Here is a 17,500-nt window from a genome sequence, read left to right as displayed (position 1 = left end):
GATGGCTAGAGGGAGAGGAGGGAAGAGAGAATGTTAAGAAGAGAGGAAATTTGGAGGAAAAACTGAAGGGAAGAGAAGGAAGGGGATGAAAGAAGGAAGGAAGGAAGGAAGGAAGGAAGGAAGGAAGGAAGGAAGGAAGGAAGGAAGGAAGGAAGGAAAAAGAGGAAGTAAAGAAGGGTGGACAAAGAAGATGGGGATGAAGGAAAAGATGGAATAAGGAAGGAGGGAAATAAAGATGAAGAGAACGAACCTAGATAGATAGATAGATAGATAGATAGATAAATAGAGAGAGAGAGAGAGAGAGAGAGAGAGAGAGAGAGAGAGAGAGAGAGAGAGAGAGAGAGAGAGAGAGAGAGAGAGAGAGAAATTAATAAACGTTAAAAGCTTGCCTTCACACCGTACGTATACAAGGCTGCCAGTTGTTCGATAACTCTCCAATATGTACGATACTCTGAATGGTTGGAGAGGGAAGTTTGAGATTGGATTGTAGGTTAGGTTAGGTTAAATTAAGTAAAGCTATATTAGGTTAGGTTAGGGTATGTTAGGTTAGGTTAGGTTAGGTTAGGTTAGGTTAGGTTAGGTTAGGTTAGGTTAGGATAAATTTGGTTAGGTTAGGAGAAGTTAGGTTAGGAAATGTTAGGTTAGGTTTGGTTAGGGTATGTTTGCTTACGTTAAGTTTAGATAAGTTTGGTTAGGTTAGATTAGGCCACATTAAGTTCAGTTGGGTTAAGATTAGCTAATATTAGATTAGTTTAAGTTAGACTGGCATTGAAAATTAGAAAGGGATATATTTTGTTTGTTAGGTTACGAGTAAGGACTGAAAAAGCGATAAATCTATGTTAGGTAATGTTAAGAGGCTAAGGTGAGGTAGATTAATGAGCTGGCCAGGTAACAATTAGGCGAGGGAAGGCAAGGTAGAGCTGGGAAAATAAGAAAGTCATTTTATTTCTCTACTTATATAACTGTGGATAAGGTAAAACAGTATATATTTTCATTTATTTATCTTGTTTTTATTTATATGGCAAAAGGAGAGTAAGAACGGAATAAAAATGAGAGAGAGAGAGAGAGAGAGAGAGAGAGAGAGAGAGAGAGAGAGAGAGAGAGAGAGACATTCATCTTATCGTTTCCAAAAAAAATGTGAGAGTTGAGAAGAAGAAAAAGAAGAAGAAAGAAAGAAAGAAAGAAAGAAAGAAAAAGAAGAACAGTAAGAATAGAAAGAAAAAAAAACAACAATCAATAGAACAAGAACTGGAAGAAACACAAAAAAACAAAAACAAGAACAACGAAGAAGGAAGACAAGAAGGAAACTAAACGAAGAACAAAAACGAGAGAAAAAAAAACTAAAAGAACAAAAACGAGAGAGAGAGAGAGAGAGAGAGAGAGAGAGAGAGAGAGAGAGAGAGAGAGAGAGAGAGAGAGAGAGAGAGAGAGAGCAGAAAAAAAAACGAGAACCAGAAGAAGAAGAAGAAGAAGAAGAAGAAGAAGAAGAAGAAGAAGAAGAAGAAGAATGAGAAGGAGATAAAAAAAAAAGAAAATAGGAACAAATAAGGAACGAGAAATGTATGGATGGGGATGAGAGGCGGAAATAAGTGGGCGTGTTTCATCCAAGGAGTGCCACGTGTAGGGCTGATGGCTTCCTGCACCGACCCTCGTTTTCTTGTATTGTTATGACACACAGAAATAAGACAGACGCTCCCCAATTACTGAAGTGAATGGGGAAAGTCGCGTGATAATAGAATAAGATGAAAACTTTGACAGGCGCCATGATGAGAGAGAGAGAGAGAGAGAGAGAGAGAGAGAGAGAGAGAGAGATGGAGAAACAAACAGATAAATATAGACAGACAGACAAAACACACACACACACACACACGAAAAAAAAAAAACATATCTTTATTGATGAGGACAAAAACAAACGAACGGAAGAATAGATAAACAAACAAACAGGCAGACACACACAGACACACACACACACACACAGGTTAGGGGAATGAAAGGCAGTGTTTGTACAAGCATCGTACTGCTTTATATTGTCCATTCAAAAACATCGCAATGTACAACAATAATTAATCGGTAATGTAATGTATGTACAGTATAAAAACTCTTCTGTTTGCTAGCCAATGGAGAAAATAACAACAGAGAAACGAGATGATCATGACGAATAAGTAGATAAATAAATAAATAAACAAGTAAATAAATAAATAAATAAATACATAAATAAAATAATCAGGCATATGAACAACACTTCTACCATGATAATAATAATAATAATAATAATAATAATAATAATAATAATAATAATAAAGCTATACACTATTATATATATATTTACGTACAGTACCAGCAGTTTTGTGTCTAATAAAAATATAGAGAGAGGCAATGCGTGACGGGGAGTGGTCTATAGCAGTTAACCCTTTCAAAATATATACAAACAACAGGTTGGCTTCGCCGTGGTCCAAACAAAACGATGCAATGAACAGACAGAAGTACAAATGTGAACGTTCAGAGCTTAAGAATAAAGGATCATTTATTTATTTTATTTTTTTTAAGTACATTTTCTTCTTAATTTAGGGAAAGGATTTTTTTTTTTCGTTTTCATTCGTTTTTTTTTTCGTTCATATCCGGTTTTGTTTTTGCGTCACACATGCACTGGATAATTTTTTTTTTGTTTATTTGTTTATTATTTTAGCTTTTAGACAGGTGAGAATTGTGAGGTTTTATGACAGGTGAAAAAAACAAAAACAATGAAGGAATAAAAAAAAATATATATAAACACTACAATCTCTAAATGGCAGCAACTGAACGAAATCTTCCGAGAGTGAACGATATACAAAGGAAATGCAAGTCTTATGTATCGTTGTTGTGTGGATGCGAAATGTTATGAGCACTGTATTATTTCTGCACTTTTTCTCTAATGGTTCTTGTTCATTTACGTGTATTACATCCAGGGAGGAGGAGGAAGAGGAGGAGGAGGAAGAGGAGGAGGAGGAGGAGGAGGAGGAGGAAGAGGTAAGGTTTGGAGTAAAAAATGGATGGACGAATGGTTCACGAGAGAGAGAGAGAGAGAGAGAGAGAGAGAGAGAGAGAGAGAGAGAGGCAAAAAAAAATTATTATCTTTTCTCTTCTTTTGTTTCCATTATCGTGTTTTAATCCTTTTTTTGTTTTCTGAAGCTAATAATAATAATAATAATAATAATAATAATAATAATAATAATAATAATAATAATAATAATTCACGTACACACATATTTGCTTTGTTAAGAAAGAAAGAGTTAGAGAGAGAGAGAAAAAAAAAAAAAAAAAATAGAATTAAACATACACATATATAACCAGATTTTTTCTCTCTCTTCTACAACAATTTATCATTTCCTTTAGTATGAGTTTCCAAAGCGTCAATGACACAGAAAACGGAATTTGGAGACAGAACATAAAGAAAACGAGAGCTAACGACAACGCAGCCTCTCCCACCACATAACGCCTGGCAGGGATTCGAACCCAGTATATAATCCCTCCTTGACAGGCTCCTAACCACAGCGTCACCTTCTCAACACTTCGAAGCTCCAGTCAGAGGGTTCACTGGTTTGTTCGTTGGTTCGTTCTGTCGCTTCGAAACCACGGAATGAGACAAAAGGAAAGATCGGAAGGAAGGAAGGAAGAAGGAAAGAAAGAGAGTGAAAGGAAGAAGGAAAGAAGGACGGGAGTGAAGGAAGGAAGGGAGGAAAGAAGACGAAAGTGAATGGAAGGGAGGAAATAAAAAAGAAAGAAGAAAAGGAAGAAAAAAGACGGTAGTGAAAGGGAGAAGGGAATGAATACGAAAGTGAAAGGAAGGAAGGAAGAAAAGAAAGAAGAATGAATGAAAGGAGGGAAGGACGTAATGTAAGAATGAAGCATGTAAGGATGGAAGGAGTACTGGTTCAAATACGGAAATTCATCTCTTCGTCCTTCAAACTTATGACATTAAATCTTAAAGTTAGATGTCACAAAATAGTACCAATAAATCTCTCTCTCTCTCTCTCTCTCTCTCTCTCTCTCTCTCTCTCTCTCAACACAGTATTTATTAAGTTTTTAAGCTAATCCCCAAAATCACAACCAAAATAACACACGATAACGTATCAAATATATTCCTAAACACACACACACACACACTCACTCATCTACCAATTCTTTTCGTGTTTTTCAGTTATCAATGTCTTCCAAGCCTTACTCTTAACTTTACGTGCCCTATGAGGCTTAAGCTTACCTCACGTGGAAGAGCATTGCTAAAATCCCTTTAGTTGTTGAGTGTATGGGAAAATAAACAAAATTAACCAACAGTTCACTTCTCTTACTGACCACGTGTTCTTCTTTAGTCTTCTTCCCATCTCATTACTGGGACTGTCCGTTTTTTCTTTCGTATTTTTCCTTTAATTATTTCAAAGAACGTTAAATAAAATGCGGAATATATGATTTCAAAATTTAATCTATTTTTTAATGGAAAATTAGTGTTTTTTTTAGTGTTTTTATTTTGTTAATTTGAGATGCGACAGCTCTGAGTTTGAAATAAACCAAGTGTCACGTTAAAAGGAGTGACAGAAAATGTATTTTAAAGATAATATAAACTTTTTTTTTCTTATTCTTCCAATTACGATTTGTAAAGGGCTTAGAATATATATATATATATATATATATATATATATATATATATATATATATATATATATATATATATATATATATATATATATGCTATAAGTGAAAGAAAAAAAGGGAAGAGGAGTAGGAGGAAGAGAAGGAGAACAGAAAAAAAAAAAAAATCATTAAACTATAAAGAATAAATAAAAACAATATCAACAGTTTCGAAAAATTTATCATTAACACACACACACACACACACACACACACCAAATAACAACTACACGACACAAACACCTCACTAATAATCCAGTACTTAACATACACAGTTCTTACATAATAGCATCAATAAGAGTGAACACCCACACACAAGTACCGTCCCTCAACACACCAGCGTCTTATGAACCCCGAGGCTGCACCTTACACCAACCGGTCAGTTCAACACCCATTTCTTAGCACACCTCACGGGTTACTCAGTGAACACGTGGTCAGTTTCCTATACCAGTACCGTAAGTAAGATCAGAACCTTTATACCGTGACTTTCTTTCCTAATTCCACTGAAGAGCAAGAAGTAAAAAAAAAAAAAATAAATAAAAAAAATAAAAATAAATAAATAAAAAATAAACAAAATAAAATAAATAAATAAATAAATAAATAAATGTAAAAAAAAAAAAAAAATCGGAATTTGTATTATTGCAGTTTCCCCATTTAGTCTACCGTAATCACAGAAAACGAACCGATTTAAAATATCAGAGACTGTAACATAAGTACGTAATAAAATAGAAGAACTACCCAAAGAATACGTGATCAGAATCTGTATAACTGTTATCTTCCCTTTTTTCAATTGCACATAGTGAAATAAAACAAATAATTAAAACAACCAGAATTTGTATATCATATTTTGTTGTTTTTTTCTTTTTAATCCAACGTAATCAGAGAGAAAACGAAGCAAATAATGTGACTGGAATTTGAGATTGCTATTTTCCTTTTTTTGAATCCACATAATCAAATAAATAAGGGAAATTTAATCACAAACACAACTAAAATGCCTACATAAATAGAAAAAAAAAAAAACAAGAATCCATCATATAAATCTTGACTAGAGCAAAGAAAACGGACGAAAAACAAACACAAGGGGATGACAAACACAACAAACACAACCCTTACATAACAAATTAAGACAGTTATCCATAAAACATGCAATATCATTACAATTAGGGATATTTTTCCCTCGCCACAGCATCACATAGTGGCCTTAAGCACCTTCTGTCCTTCAAAATTAGAATACCTTTAGGAAATAAGAAGGAAGACGAGAGAAAACGGGACACTTAATGGTACGGTGGAGGAGTAACTTAGTAAATCATCTTAAAGTGCTAAATAAAGTCTTTGAGGTTGGAGTTAACGTATTGTACAAGGTAATATAGACTTAATGGTATCTTTACATCTGGTCTTTGGTTTAACTCACTAATTGGTTTGAGAGAAGGAGAGATAGATAAATAGATGGATAGATAGATACAAGAGAGAGAGAGAGAGAGAGAGAGAGAGAGAGAGAGAGAGAGAGAGAGAGAGAGAGAGAGAGAGAGAGAGTAGGGATTAAGAAAGGAAAAAGAAAAAAGAAAAGAAAAGTCTTCCAACACACACACACACACACACACACACACACACACACATTGACTGACTCTCTCTCTCTCTCTCTCTCTCTCTCTCTCTCTCTCTCTCTCTCTCTCATACGAAATAACTTAGAATCTTACAATTAATCACAGAAATACCCTGATAATAATAATAATAATAATAATAATAATAATAATAATAATAATAATAATAATGATAATAATAATAATAATAATAATAATAATAATGACAATAATATCAACACGAATCAGTCCATGCCATCTACACTTCACGTTTTCCATTCATATAAGCGTGTACTATTGTATTAATATTAGAATGTATATATTATAAAATTACCATACATACGAATAATAATGATAATATTTAAGACTATACACAATATCAACTGTATAACACTTCCAATATTCATCATTAATTACTTCTCTCTCTCTCTCTCTCTCTCTCTCTCTCTCTCTCTCTCTCTCTCTCTCTCTTCAGGTATTATCTAGTTTTTATCACTATTTTATTGCGCTTTTCTTATTTTTCTTTTCTTTTCTTTCCAATATAATTTTCTTTTCTTATTTTGCACAGTTTTTTTTTCATTTTTTTCCATTTTGTTTTATAATCGACAAATTGTTTTCTTTAGTTTTCTTTTTTTCTTTCTTTTAGTTTCGTCTCAACACAAAAACACGTTCAATAATTTGGATTTATTTTTTGTATTTTTGTTTTTTTCTAAAGTCAATATAAACTTAACCTAACCTTAAATGTATATTCGATTTGTATACTTTTATCCTCCCCCTCCTCCTCCTCCTAGTCTTCCTCCTCCTCTAGTCTTTTTCTTCCTCCTTTCTTCTCCTTTACTTCCTCCTCCTCCTTCTCCTGCCTTTCAGTTATTTCTTTATTTCACATTCTTCGTCCTTCTCGCGTTTTTTCTTTCATCTCTTTTTTTTCTGTTACTTCACTTCCTCCTCCTCTTCTTCTTCTTCCTCTTTTCCTTCCTTCCATTTTTTTACTCTTTCTACTTTTTTGCATTATTTCTTGCTTCTCTAAATATTTCTCACTCATAAAAATCTTCTTCATTCTTCTATCTCCTTCTTCATTCTTCTTTCTCATTCTTCTTCTTTTCTTCTTCTATTTTTTCTTTAATTTGTTCTTCTATTTCATTCTTTCTCTCACTTATTGTAACATCTACTTTTCTTTCTTTTTCTCCTCCTCCTCCTTCTTCTTTTCTTCTTCTTCTATTTTTCTTCAATTTGTTCTTCTACTTCATTCTTTCTTCCACTTATTGTAACATCTACTTTTCTTTCTTTTTCTTCTCCTCCTCCTTCTTCTTCTTCTTCTTTCTTCTTCCAGCTCTTCATGTAATAATATCACTTTCCATCATCACACCTTTCTTCTTCTCCTTCTTCTTCTTCTTCTCTTCTTTCTTTCTTTTAATCCTTTCACATTGTTTTCCGACCTCCTTCCTTCCTCACTCATCTCTTTTTCTCTTCCTCCTTCTCCTCCTCTTTGCTACCTTCGTTTTCTTTTCCTTTAACACTTTCTTTCTCTTCCTCCTTGTCTTCTTTTTTTCCTCTCTTTTCTAGACAACCTCAGTCTTCTTTTGTTTTCTTTTCCTCCTATCACACATTTCTCTTTTCTTCCTCCTCCTCCTCCTCCTCCTCCATCAACTATTAAGTAAAAAAAAGAAAAAAAAGAAAACATACTATTATTTTCATTTTCATCTCCCTTTTTCCTTCTCTTTTCATATAACACACATCTTCTTTTCCGCTTTCTCCTTCATTCCTTCATTCCTCACGCAAAAAGGCTTAGCATACTTTCCTTTTCATTTCCTCTTCCTCTTTTTCTCCCCCATTCACATAACACACAATTTCTTTTCTTTCTCATCGTCAATCTTTTCCTCAGTCAAAAACCGTATATATATTTTCCTTTCTACTTTCTTCCTCCCTTTTTTCCCTCATCTTTTTCATACAACACATCTCCCTATCCTTTCTCCTTCCTTCCTTCCTTCCTTCCTTCCTTTCTTTCTTCCTTCCTCCTCCTCCTCCTTCACGCAAAAAACTGAGGATAGCAACAACAACAACAACAGCGGCATCAGTATCAGTATCATCATCAGCAGCAGTAGTAGTAGTAGTATAGTAGCAGCAGCAGCAGCAGCAGCAGCAGTAGCAGCAGCAAAAAGCATCCGAGGCGTTGGAAAGGAACCGAATGAGTAACCGAAACGAACTCAAACCTAACGAAGCGGATAGAGGTGCTGTGTTCCTCCTGGTGTGGGGGAAGCTGCGGTGGTGAGGTGGTGGGGGTCCTGGGGCTTGCTGTGGTGAGGGGTGTTGCTCCTCGCTGCGGTGGTGGGTACTGTGGTGGGGAGAGGCGTAGCTATGGGACGGCATTACCAGAATTCTAAGACAACCACGCTGTGACTATGGGTGGCCTGTGTGGGGGAGGCAGGGAGGGAGGGAGGGAGGGAGGGAGAGAGAGAAGGAGGAGTGTTAGTGAGTGATGGGAAGATTAGAAGTAGAACAGTTACAATAATAATAATCTGTTTCTATATTATACCAGGCCGGTGATACGCACACACACACACACACACACACACACACACTCTCTCTCTCTCTCTCTCTCTTTCTTAGCCCCGTGGTGGAATGGGACAGCCTCAAGGACCACTGCACTACACCCCAGGAACTCAGGCATACCACAGCTGACCACACACACCCACAGCAAGGCCTGGCAACACACACCGGTTCATCCCTGCCTCTTCATAATGTGGCTATCCCCTAGTCCTTACCAACATTAAGGGATAGAAATGCGACGACAACAACAACAACAACAACAACAACAACAACAACACATACCCATCACCCAACACGTAAACCATAACCCACAACAGACACCAGTATAGATACCTTTATATTACCTGTACGAGCCTAATTAACCTGTAGATAATCACTGCCTCACATTACCTGTAGACCCCTATGATACCTGTGCAGTCTTCATCTTACCTGTAAAAACACCTATCCCTCACTCACCTGTCATTCTCCACCCCCGTCACTAATTACCTGTCCCTCTCTATCCCCCTCATTCGCCTGTCTCCCTCTCTCCACCCCCTCTCACTCACCTGTCCCCGACTCCCTACCCCCCTCACTCACCTGTCCTCTCTACCCCCCGTCACTCACCTGTCCCCCACTCTCTACAACCTCTCACTCACCTGTTCCCTACTCTCTACCCCTTTCACTCACCTGTCCCCAACTCTCTATCCCCTTCACTCACCTGTCCCCCCCTCTCTCTAAAACCTCTCACTCACCTGTCTCCCACTCTCTACAACCTCTCACTCACCTGTCCCCCACTCTCTAGCCTCCTCTCACTCACCTGTCCCCCACTCTTTAGCCCCACTCACTCACCTGTCTCTCTGGGTGCATCCTATATCATTTAAGCCGCTGTGTCACGTTGGCCAGCGCTACAGCAAACGCCTGGACAGCGCTGAACGGATACTGGAAATCAAGGGTGTAAGCGTTGCCGTCTATGCGCCCAAACTGCATCACCTGTTGAGAGGAATCAGGTGAGATGTTGTGTGGGTGGGTGGGTGGATGAGTGAGTGGGTGGTTGGATGATGGAAGGTGGAGAAAAGGAAAGGTTAGTATTAATTATTGGAGATCTGAAAGGCGAGGAGAGTGACTGTTTTATTGGTCGCTTGGTTGAGTGTGTGAATGGATGAGTGTAGGAAGGAAGGAAGGAAGGAAGGAAGGAAATAATTGCATCTCCAGACCACATGAAAAAAAAAAAAGCAAATTTAATTGATTGATTGATTGAAGGAAAGAATGAATGAAGGAATGGGGAGACGAAGAAAGAAAGAGAGAAAGAAAGAACTAAACAGCGAAAGTACTGTACATATTAGAAGAAAGGCGAGTGAAGGAATGAACGAAAGAAAAGAAAAACGAAGGAAAAAATTAAAGAAAAGAAGAAAAGAAGAAAAAAAATTCACTTTGTTGCTTTTTCTCATCATCATCATCATCATCATCATTAACATCTTTTTTTTATTCACCTTTCTGTCTGTTTGTTTGACCGTCCGTCTCTCTATGTTATCAGTTTGCTATCTGTTCTATAATTATTATCGACATTACCTTATCACCAACATTACCACCTCTATTTACTGCTCCTTCTGTCTGTCTGTCTGTCTGTCTGTCTATACTTGTCTGCCTTTCTGTTTATCTCTCCGTCCTTGTCTCTCTGTCTGTCTGTCTGTCCCACTCTGTTTATCTCTCTGTCTGTCTATCCAGCTGTCTATCTCTCTGTCAATCTGTCTATATATCTGTCTGTCTATCTATCAATTTATCTGTCTGTCTTTCTCTCTGTCTATCTGTCTGTCTATCTGTCTGTCTATCTATCAATTTATCTGTCTGTCTATTTCTCTGTCAGTCTGTCTATCTATCGCTGTCTATTTGTCTATCTATCTCTGTCAGTCTATCTCTCTGTCAGTCTATCTATCTATTTCTGTGTCTTTCTGTTTATATCTGCCTGTCAGTCTGTCTGTTTGCCTACATCTCTACCTGTCTATTTGTCTATTCCTTTGTCTGTTTGTTCGCAACCCTCCACCTCTCTCTCTCTCACCTGCTTTCCCTTGAACTCAATCTGGAAGTTCTTGGCGGACTCCTGCGTCACTCTGCCACCAAAGTCAAGCTGGTACACTTGCGAATTCTCGTTCCACAGCGGCGCCTTGTTGTGCATCACGTACTGGCGGTGCCGCGGCGTGGAAGACCCGGAGCTCTCCCCGCCGCTGCCCCCGCTGCCGTCATTCCGACCCCTGGAGCGCCGCAGCTGTGGGTGGGTAAGTGGGTGAGAGAGAGCGAGAGAGAGAGAGCGGCTGTACGTAGTGGTATTGTGATTCCTCTTCTCTCTAGGCGTGAACGGTGGAAGGAAGGAAAGAAGGAAGGAAGAAAGGAAGGAAGGAAAGGTTATTGTAGAGAATTAGAGGAACACACACACACACACACACACACACACTATAACATCCTAAAACATCCTTGAAACAGCCTGGAAAATCCTAAACACAACCAAAAACACCATCAAACATGCTAAAAACACCTTAAAACACCCAAATATCTTTAAAAACATAAAAAAAACACCCGAAAACAACAACAACAATCACAAAAAACACCCCAAACCTACCAAAACAATAAATAAACACCCCAAAACAGTCATACAATAAAAAAAAAACACACCAAAACAGTCACACACCAAAACAGTCATACAATCACAAAAACACCCCATAACAGCCAAAATATTCTCAAAAACACCATTAAATAGCAAAACAGTCACAAAAAAACACTCCAACACAACAAAACAATCACAGGAACAGCCGAACAACCACAAGACAACCCCGGCAACCCTCACCTTGTTCCTGAGCTGAGTCTTCTGGAAGGTCTCGAGGTCACGGTAATTGGAGGAGGAGCAGAGGACCTCGGCGTCGCTGGAGCAGTGCAGCACTTCGTCGTCGCTGCTCTCCACGGTGCCCCGGCGTTGGCGGCGGCGGGACAGCAGTGGCGAGTTAAGGAGGTGTTTCCTGCGGGAGGCGATGAAGGTGGTGTGAGGATAGGCAGTGACGGGTGTTGGAAGGAAAAGTACAGAGAGGAATAAGAAGCTAACCTAACCTAACCTACTTAATTACCTAACACAAGCCATCCAGTCCTAACCTAACCTAACCTAACCTACTTAATTACCTAACACAAGCCATCCAGTCCTAACCTAACCTAACCTAACCTACTTAATTACCTAACACAAGCCATCCAGTCCTAACCTAACCTAACCTAACCTAACCTAACTTAACCTAACCTAACACAAGCCAACCAGTCCTAACCTAACCTAACCTACTTCATTATCTAACACAAGCCACCCAATACTAACCTAACCTAATCTAATCTAACCTAACCTAAGCCAACCTAGCCCAACCCAAGCAAAGCAAGCCTTATCTAATCTAACCCAACCTAACCTATCCTTTCTTAGCTCAACCCAACGAAACCTAACCTAACCTAACCAACCTAACCTAACCAACCTAACCTAACCCAACCTAACTAAACCTAACCTAACCTAACTTAACCAAACCTAACTAAACCTAACCCAACCTAACCTAACCTAACCAAACCTAACCAAATCTAACCTAACCTAACCTAACCTAACCCAACCTAACCCAACCTAACCTAACCAAACCTAACCAAATCTAACCTAACCTAACCTAACTTAACTTAATCAAACCTAACTAAACCTAACCCAACCTAACCTAACCTAACCAAACCTAACCCAACCTAACCTAACCTAACCTAACAAACCTGATTGGGGAAGAGGACTGGTGTCGCCGCGCCTTCCTGGTCTTAACAGGCGTGGAGGGAATGCTCTTGCTGGCGTGGGCGGCGGCGGCGATAGTGGGCGTGTGGATGGGCGTGTTGAGGCGGCGGGCGGCTTCGGGCGTGGCTTGGTGGCGAGGCGTGGGCGGTGGCTGCGTCTCCCTCTGTAGGGCGGCAAGGCGCTCCACCAACACACTCTCCTGTAGAAGGCGGTGCAGAGAGAGAGAGAGAGAGAGAGAGAGAGAGAGAGAGAGAGAGAGAGAGAGAGAGAGAGAGAGAGAGAGAGAGAGAGAGAGAGACGGACGGGGGAAAGGCGAGACTCGGTTAAAATCTAATTAATGAATGGTATAATGTAATAAAGTAGTAGTAGTAGTAATAGTAGTAGTAGTAGTAGTAGTAGTAGTAGTAGAAGTAGTAGTAGTAGTAGTAATTGCAGTATATTAAGTTCTTTATCTGTTAGTCTCTCTCTCTCTCTCTCTCTCTCTCTCTCTCTCTCTCTCTCTCTCTCTCTCTCTCTCTCTCTCTCTGTCTTAACTCTCCTTTCCTTCATTTCTTCCCTCCTTTCTTCACTCTCTCCCTTCCTCCTTTTTTCACTCCCTCCCTCCCTCCCTCCTTCCATCACTCAACCATTTAGATAACTATCATTCATCCATAATCACTCATCTCTCTCTCTCTCTCTCTCTCTCTCTCTCTCTCTCTCTCTCTCTCTCTCTCTCTCTCTCTCTCTCTCTCTCACCTTCAGCGTTCTGGTCAAATTCTTCTGTTGTCTTTCGTAATAACTTCTACTTTGGTTGTGAAGATCCACTGCTGCGGTGGTGACGGTGGTGGAGGCGGTGGTGGTGGTGGTGCTGACAGTGGACGCGCTCACAGCAGTAGTGGTGGTGGCGGTGGTGGTGGTGGCAGCAGCAATAGTGGTGGTGGTGGTGGGCTTGGTCAGGTAGTGGTGGTAGTGGTGGTGGTGGTGGCTGTGGTGGTGGTGGTGGTGGAGGCGCTTCAGGATGAGTGGAGAGGAATCAAGACTCCTGCTTTTGCCACAGTCAGCCAGGCAGGGGCGTCTCCACTCACTCTCTCCGACCTGTCTCTGTGTGGGGGAGTGAGTGAGTGAGTGAGTGAGTGAGTGAGGGCTGAAGGAATGGTAGTAGTAGTAGTAGTGGTAGTAGTAGTAGTAGTAGTAGTAGTAGTAGTAGTAGTAGTAGTAGTAGTAGTAGTAGTAGAAGTAGTAGTAGTAGTGGTAGTAGTAGTAGTTGTTGTTGATGTTGTTGTTGTTGTGGCAATAGTAGTAGTAATAATAGTAGTAGCAGTAGTAGTAGTAGTAGAAGGAGGAGGAGGAGGAGGAGGAGGAGGAGGAGGAGGAGGAGGAGGAGGAGGAGGAGGAGGAGGAGGAGGAGGAGGAGGAGGAGGAGGAGGAGGAGGAGGAGGAGGAGGAGGAGGAGGAGGAGGAGGAGGAGGAATACAAAAGGAATACAAAGGAATACAAAGGAAGACAAACAGCAAGAGACCCTGAGGTCCTTACTAGGCTGTTTATTGAGACTATTTATTGAGGAGGAGGAGGAGGAGGAGGAGGAGGAGGAGGAGGAGGAGGAGGAGGAGGAGGAGGAGGAGGAGGAATAAGAATAAGAATAAGAATAAGAAGAATAAGAATAATAATAATAAGAAGATGATGATGACAATGGTGATGACGATGATGAAGAAAAGAAAACAACTAAAACAAACGGAAGAAAAAAAAGAAGAAAGAAAAAAAGAGAGAAAAAAGAAGAAAATAAAGAAGGAAAAAATAAATAAAATCATAGAACACAAACAAACCGCCACCCAGAAAACAACAACAACAACAACAACAACAACATCAACAACAAACAACAACGATAACCACCACACAACCCACTCTCTCTCTCTCTCTCTCTCTCTCTCTCTCTCTCTCTCTCTCTCTCTCTCTCTCTCTCTCTCTCTCTCTCGACCACATTCACTGCACTTCCAATACATTCCAGCGGCTCTAGATGAAGTGACACTGGTTTTGAAGAGCACTTTTATTACCCTAGTGACAGATTAACGACATTCCCACATCACCAACAGGAGAAGCACTCTTGAGAACCCGGCTAGTCATCTCTGTGGCCTTTTAAAACAGTCACAGTACAAGAGCAAAGAGATTCTGAATACAGGGCTCTATCTATCTCTCTCTCTCTCTCCTTCCTACCCACTGTTTCTTTCTCCCTTTCTCACCTTCTTCGGCGACTCCATCAGGCACCCGGAAGTCCTGAAGGCCAGAAAGGCGTCGATATTTCTCAGCTGGTGGAGTTGCGGCAGCTGACAGTCGAGGTGGTGGAGGTGACCCACGCTCTTACTGCGGGCTCTTGGGGTGTAGGCTTGGGCGTGCGGGCGGCTGCTGCGGGCGGGGGAGGGCGTGAAGGAGCGGGTGTCACTTTCCCCACTCTCCTCGTCTATATATCTTATCATATCACTTCGTAAATTACAACTTCCCCCTCCGCCTCCTCCTCCGCCGCCGCCGCCTCCGGTAGTGGTGGTGGTGGTGGTGGTGGCGGTGATTCCTGGCGGTGGCGTGGTCGGGGGGGTGGTGGTGGTGGTGGTGCCCTGTGGTGGTGGTGGTGGTGGTGAATGTTTTTTTTTATTAAGTTTTGTTTTCGTTATTTGTTATTTTGCTTTCATGTTTTTTTTTCGTTTTTTTATATTATTTTTTGTTTTTTATTAGTATTAATTGATGAAAAGTGTGATTGGTTTGACAGACAGACAGAGAGAGAGAGAGAGAGAGAGAGAGAGAGAGAGAGAGAGAGAGAGAGAGAGAGAGAGAGAGAGAGAGAGAGAGAGAGAGAGAATAAACAGGTAAACAGACAAAAAAAAAAAAAAAAACAGATAGCCACACAAACAGAAAAAAAAGGACAGATACAGACACAGACAGACAAACAAACAAACACACAAACAAAGACAGAGATTAACAGAAAGACGGTTTGGCAGAGACAGACAAGATAAGACAGACAGACAGACAGACAGACAGACAGACACATAAACAAACAAACAAAGACAGAGATTGACAGAAAGACGGTTTGGCAGAGACAGACAACATAACAGGACACACAGACAGACAGACAGACAAGATAATCAGGCAGACAGACAGACAGACAGACAGACAGACAGTTACTGAGGTGAGTGCGTTGTCGTGCAGCTTACCTGTGCGTGCTGTGGGCTGCGGTGGGTGCTGTTACCACTGCTGCTGTTACTTCCCGAGCTGCTGCTGCTGCTACTGCTGCTGCTGCTGCTGCTGCTGTGCTGGTGATGGTGGTGGTGGTGGTGGTGATGGTGGTGGTGATGCGTGTTGATGTTGTTGTTATGATTGTTGTTGTTGTTGTTGTTGTTGTTGAGGTGGTGGTGGAAGGCGGCGGCGGCGGCGGTGGTGGTGGTGTTGTTATTGTTGTTGTGGGTGAGGTTGTAGAGATTGTTGTTGTTGTTGTTGGTGGCGGTGATGTTGTTGTTGTTGTTCATGGTGGTGGTGGTGGTGGTGGTGACGGTGGTGGTGGCGGTGGTGGTGACTGAGGCGGAAGAAGAAGCAGCGGCGGCGGCGGCAGCAGCAGCAGCAGTAGCAGCAGCAGCGGCGGCGGCGGCGGCAGCGGCAGCAGCGGCGGCGGCGGCGGACGAGTGATGAGTGAAGGAGGAGGAGGCGGAGGAGGACGTGGATGAGGAGGTGGAGGAGGAGACGAAGTGATGGAGGAGGACGTTGTCAATGGCCACGAGACGCACCTCCTCTCCCCGCGACCTGGACTGCATGGGGACGGGGCTGGGTGAGGGGGAGGGCGCCCCTGCCTTGTGGTGCCCCCTGCCAACCGCTGCCTCGTGGATCTCCAGCACAGCAGCGGGGGAGGTGCGTGTGACAATGGGGGTGGGGGCTACGGTGTTCTTGGGGGACTGCAGCGTGGCGGGGTCGCAGCAGAAGGCGCTGACGGAGTGCTTGGGAGGACTTGAAGGCGCAGACCCACGCATGACGGAGAACATGTGTGGCTCCTGCGGGAGGGAAGTGGGGAGGTGCACCTGGTGGGGAGGGAGGTGCAGCGCCACGTGCCCCTCGCCTCTCATCTCCGCCCTCAGGCCCTCCCGCAGCTGTAGCATCTCCGGCGTGGCGAGATCTACATACGGGTGCTCCTCCAGCTCCTGCATCAGGCCCCTCTCAGACTCCCCAGCCCCGCTCTCCTCCCCCTCCGTGCCCCCCGCGTCCTGTGAGGGCCTGGGGGGCGCCGCCACCTCCCAGGGCGTGGTGTGCAGCCCCTGGCGGGAGTAGGACGAGGGCGTACGGCGTGGAGTCATGGGCGCGATGGGCGGCACGTCTGTGGTGTGATCCTGGGGGCGCCGCGATGCCAGGCGGTCAGCTGCAAGGACGGCACAGTGTTAGAATGCCCAAGGATGTGGCAGGAAGGATACTCTTTAGGTTACACAGGATGGCCAAAGACAATTTTTCACCACCTCGGACGCCAGCAAACGAGACGGTTATCTATGAAAAAGGATATCAGTGTTGGGATGCCGAAAGATATGATGCGATACTGTCCAGACCTGACAGAATGCCTCAGGACTACTCTTCACCCCCCGGTCAGCTACAAGGACGTCAAGTTTTAGGACCCGCCAGGATAAGATACGGCAGCATAAGGCGGGACGGGACACCTTTAGACCTGATAGGATGTTCCAGGATTATTTTCACCGCCTTGGAGTTCAGCAAGCAAACATAACACTGTGGTCTGCATACTGAGAAAAATCTGATATTCCTTGACCTAAGACCTGACAATTGAAAAAAACACAATTCTAACTTAAACTAACCCTAAAGAATAGCATTACAAACTGGAAAAGAAAACACAGGCACACTATGACCTGACTTTGACCTAACCTGACGTAGCATAAAACTACAACCTTCCCTGCCCTAAGCTAACCTACCTAACTCCTCGTACCTGGAA

General features: G+C 41.9%; 2 protein-coding genes across 4 annotated transcripts in view; both read right to left on the bottom strand.

The window, feature by feature from the left end:
• LOC135113113 (tryptophan 5-hydroxylase 1-like) overlaps positions 1 to 4,637 on the bottom strand; it is a 36,308-nt gene extending 31,671 nt beyond the window's left edge. The window contains exon 1 of the mRNA XM_064028164.1: positions 4,238 to 4,637. The gene's annotated coding sequence lies outside the window, so the exon portion shown is untranslated. The remainder of the gene's footprint in view (positions 1 to 4,237) is intronic.
• Positions 4,638 to 4,826: 189 nt separating this feature from the next.
• The window catches only part of LOC135113112 (tubby-related protein 4-like), a 93,848-nt gene continuing 81,174 nt past the window's right edge, over positions 4,827 to 17,500 (bottom strand). For all 3 annotated transcript variants that reach the window (XM_064028161.1, XM_064028160.1, XM_064028162.1), the window contains 8 exons: positions 15,735 to 16,924; positions 14,772 to 15,140; positions 13,291 to 13,635; positions 12,540 to 12,754; positions 11,608 to 11,776; positions 10,825 to 11,031; positions 9,618 to 9,758; positions 4,827 to 8,650 (listed from right to left, as the gene is read on the bottom strand). In XM_064028161.1, coding sequence (XP_063884231.1) covers positions 9,642 to 9,758; positions 10,825 to 11,031; positions 11,608 to 11,776; positions 12,540 to 12,754; positions 13,291 to 13,635; positions 14,772 to 15,140; positions 15,735 to 16,924 — 2,612 coding nt within the window. In that variant the 3' untranslated portion in view covers positions 4,827 to 8,650; positions 9,618 to 9,641. The remainder of the gene's footprint in view (positions 8,651 to 9,617; positions 9,759 to 10,824; positions 11,032 to 11,607; positions 11,777 to 12,539; positions 12,755 to 13,290; positions 13,636 to 14,771; positions 15,141 to 15,734; positions 16,925 to 17,500) is intronic.

Source organism: Scylla paramamosain, chromosome 25 (assembly GCF_035594125.1).
Source record: "Scylla paramamosain isolate STU-SP2022 chromosome 25, ASM3559412v1, whole genome shotgun sequence".
In the NCBI taxonomy this organism is placed as follows: domain Eukaryota; kingdom Metazoa; phylum Arthropoda; class Malacostraca; order Decapoda; family Portunidae; genus Scylla; species Scylla paramamosain.
The sequence above is the reverse complement of the archived record's forward strand: the minus strand, read 5'-3'. Positions and strand labels throughout refer to the sequence as shown.